General features: G+C 45.5%; 1 protein-coding gene across 1 annotated transcript; it reads right to left on the bottom strand.

The window, feature by feature from the left end:
• Positions 1–815: 815 nt before the first annotated feature.
• Positions 816–1,334, bottom strand: LOC145409601 (uncharacterized). The gene has a single exon (XM_080279953.1). It carries the CDS (start codon positions 1,332–1,334, stop codon positions 816–818), a length of 519 nt encoding a protein of 172 aa, XP_080136079.1.
• Positions 1,335–2,334: the final 1,000 nt, after the last annotated feature.

The raw sequence follows: 2,334 nt of genomic DNA, 5'->3' as shown, positions 1-2,334 counted from the left end.
CGTCGGACAAGGATTTAACTCTGGCAGTGCATGTTTGAGACCCCGACTTAATTTGAAAAATTATGCTTTTGTACCAAATGTGTATGATTAAGGCATTTATACGAGTAAATGTAGGGTAAACTTAGCTAAAATCGTCAGAGGCATGTAGCGAGGCTAGCTTCGGTCACGATGCAAGCCCCGCCCACAATTCGGAACGTGACGTCGGTGTGACGTAGCAGTAATCACCGACGCAAGTGGCATTTCTATATTTCTAACCCCCCCCCCCACATACTGTACTTTCTCTCTCTCTCTCTCTCTCTCTCTCTCTCTCTCTCTCTCTCTCTCTCTCTCTCACACACACACACACACACACACACACACACACACACACACACACACACACCGAAGTAATATTTCACCCCTACTACAGATTCAGTATGGTCCTTATATGAGAAGAATGTTTGCGAAAAAAAGGTTTATTTGGAGGAAATTACTTATCATTTACGTGGACAATACGGCCATTGCTACATGCTCGGTGCATGTAACATAGAGCAGTGGTTTATTAAACTTGTTCATTGTGAACGCCCACTATCATCTTTAAAAGAATATATTTTTTTATAATAAAATAAAACTGAAAAGTAGCATTTTTAATGTGATTGATTGGCATGATTTAAAAGGAAATATATTAAATTCCTAATGCGGCTTGAGTTCCCGGCTGGAAATCACCCAAACCCCAGGTTATAAATCAGTGAGAGACATGCATTATAGTAGTGGGCGATAAGAGGTGGAGACATCAAAGGTATACAATGATGTAAATAACATGCTCAGCACAACCTTTATTCATCATCACTATCCAGGCTGAGGTCTTCTATGTCTTCGTCATCGCTGGCAAGGTCAATGATGATGGGTCCCACAGCGTCGTGGATATTGTCTGATGTCCAGTATCCGACCTCGAAGTCTCGAGATCGTCGGACAGCAGCTGCCCACACCTCCTGGGTGGCACACAGTCTGGCTTCAGCCAGTCTGGCCTGCAGGTCGACCCTGGTGAAGCGTTGCAGGGAGGAGTGCACGTGTCGCTTCATGCAACCCCACACCTGCTCGATGGCATTGAGCTCTGGGTGGGCGGGTGGAAGGCGGACAACCTCATGGTCCCACTCACGTATGATGTTGTCCACCTTGTACTGGGGCGTTGGTCGGTTCTGCTGGCAGACGAGCAGCAGCTCAGGTCGTGTGGCGCCAGGTGGGATGGGGAGCCTGTGTTGCTCCAACCAGGTGATTAGGTCACCTTTCTCGGTTGTTGTGGTGGGACAGCGACTATTCTCAGTCAGTTGGCTGTGGTAAGGTGCGTTGTCCATCACCAGGACCGACGGCTCGGTAAGCGATGGCAGGAGTTGCGACGTCAGCCATCAGATGAAGAGCTCGCCTGTCATCTCTCCGTGGTAGTAGCTGCTGGTGTTCTTGGCTGTGTAGCAGAGGAACGAACCCTCAACGAAGCCATTGGCCGTGCCAGCTGCGACCACCACGAAACGTTCACCTTCACCAGGCGGTACCTGACGACTGTACATATCGCTGCTTTTATCCTGAGTAGTGTCCACCCATTCCCTGCTGTGATTCATCCTGGTGGTAAACCATGTTTCATCAACGTACACCACCTGCCTCCCTTCTTCCCGATGGTGCCGCAGAGCCCGGAGAGCGGCGATCCGGCGGCACACGACGTCCAGGGATTCTTTCCTAACATACACCTTCCGCTGTGATGTCTTGTAGCGGAATCCCATGTCGTGCAGGAGCCGCCACACCGACGTCTCCGAGGTTACATCTGGGATGATGCCAGCCATCTTCAATTCCTGCGTCAGGTTGCCAACCAAAAACACTCCTTTGGCAGCGAACTTGGCGTGGATGAAGCGGCGAATGGTGCCCACAGTAAAATTATCAAAGACAGGCGGTGCTGGAAGTGCTGCCAGTGTCTTAGGCTGAAGCGTGGTTCCGCAATCCACGACCTTCCTCACCGCCGTCACCGTCATACTCACAACGTGCGCAACACGCTCGTGAGGTCTGTGTAGAGAAAGGCCAATATGTATGTAACATTTGCCACATGATGATGAAAATGTACGCAAATATATATACAGTATATATATATATATATATATATATATATATATATATATATATATATATATATATATATATATATACTGTATATATATATATATATATATATATATATATATATATATATATATATATATATATATATATATATATATATATATATATATATATACTGTATATATATATATATATATATATATATATATATATACTCGTATATGTATTACAGAAATGCATTTCATTCTG

Source organism: Coenobita brevimanus, chromosome 82 (genome assembly GCF_032717465.1).
Source record: "Coenobita brevimanus isolate Jiangsu-jjx chromosome 82, ASM3271746v2, whole genome shotgun sequence".
In the NCBI taxonomy this organism is placed as follows: Eukaryota; Metazoa; Arthropoda; class Malacostraca; order Decapoda; family Coenobitidae; genus Coenobita; species Coenobita brevimanus.
This window is presented reverse-complemented; position numbering and strand designations above follow the sequence as displayed.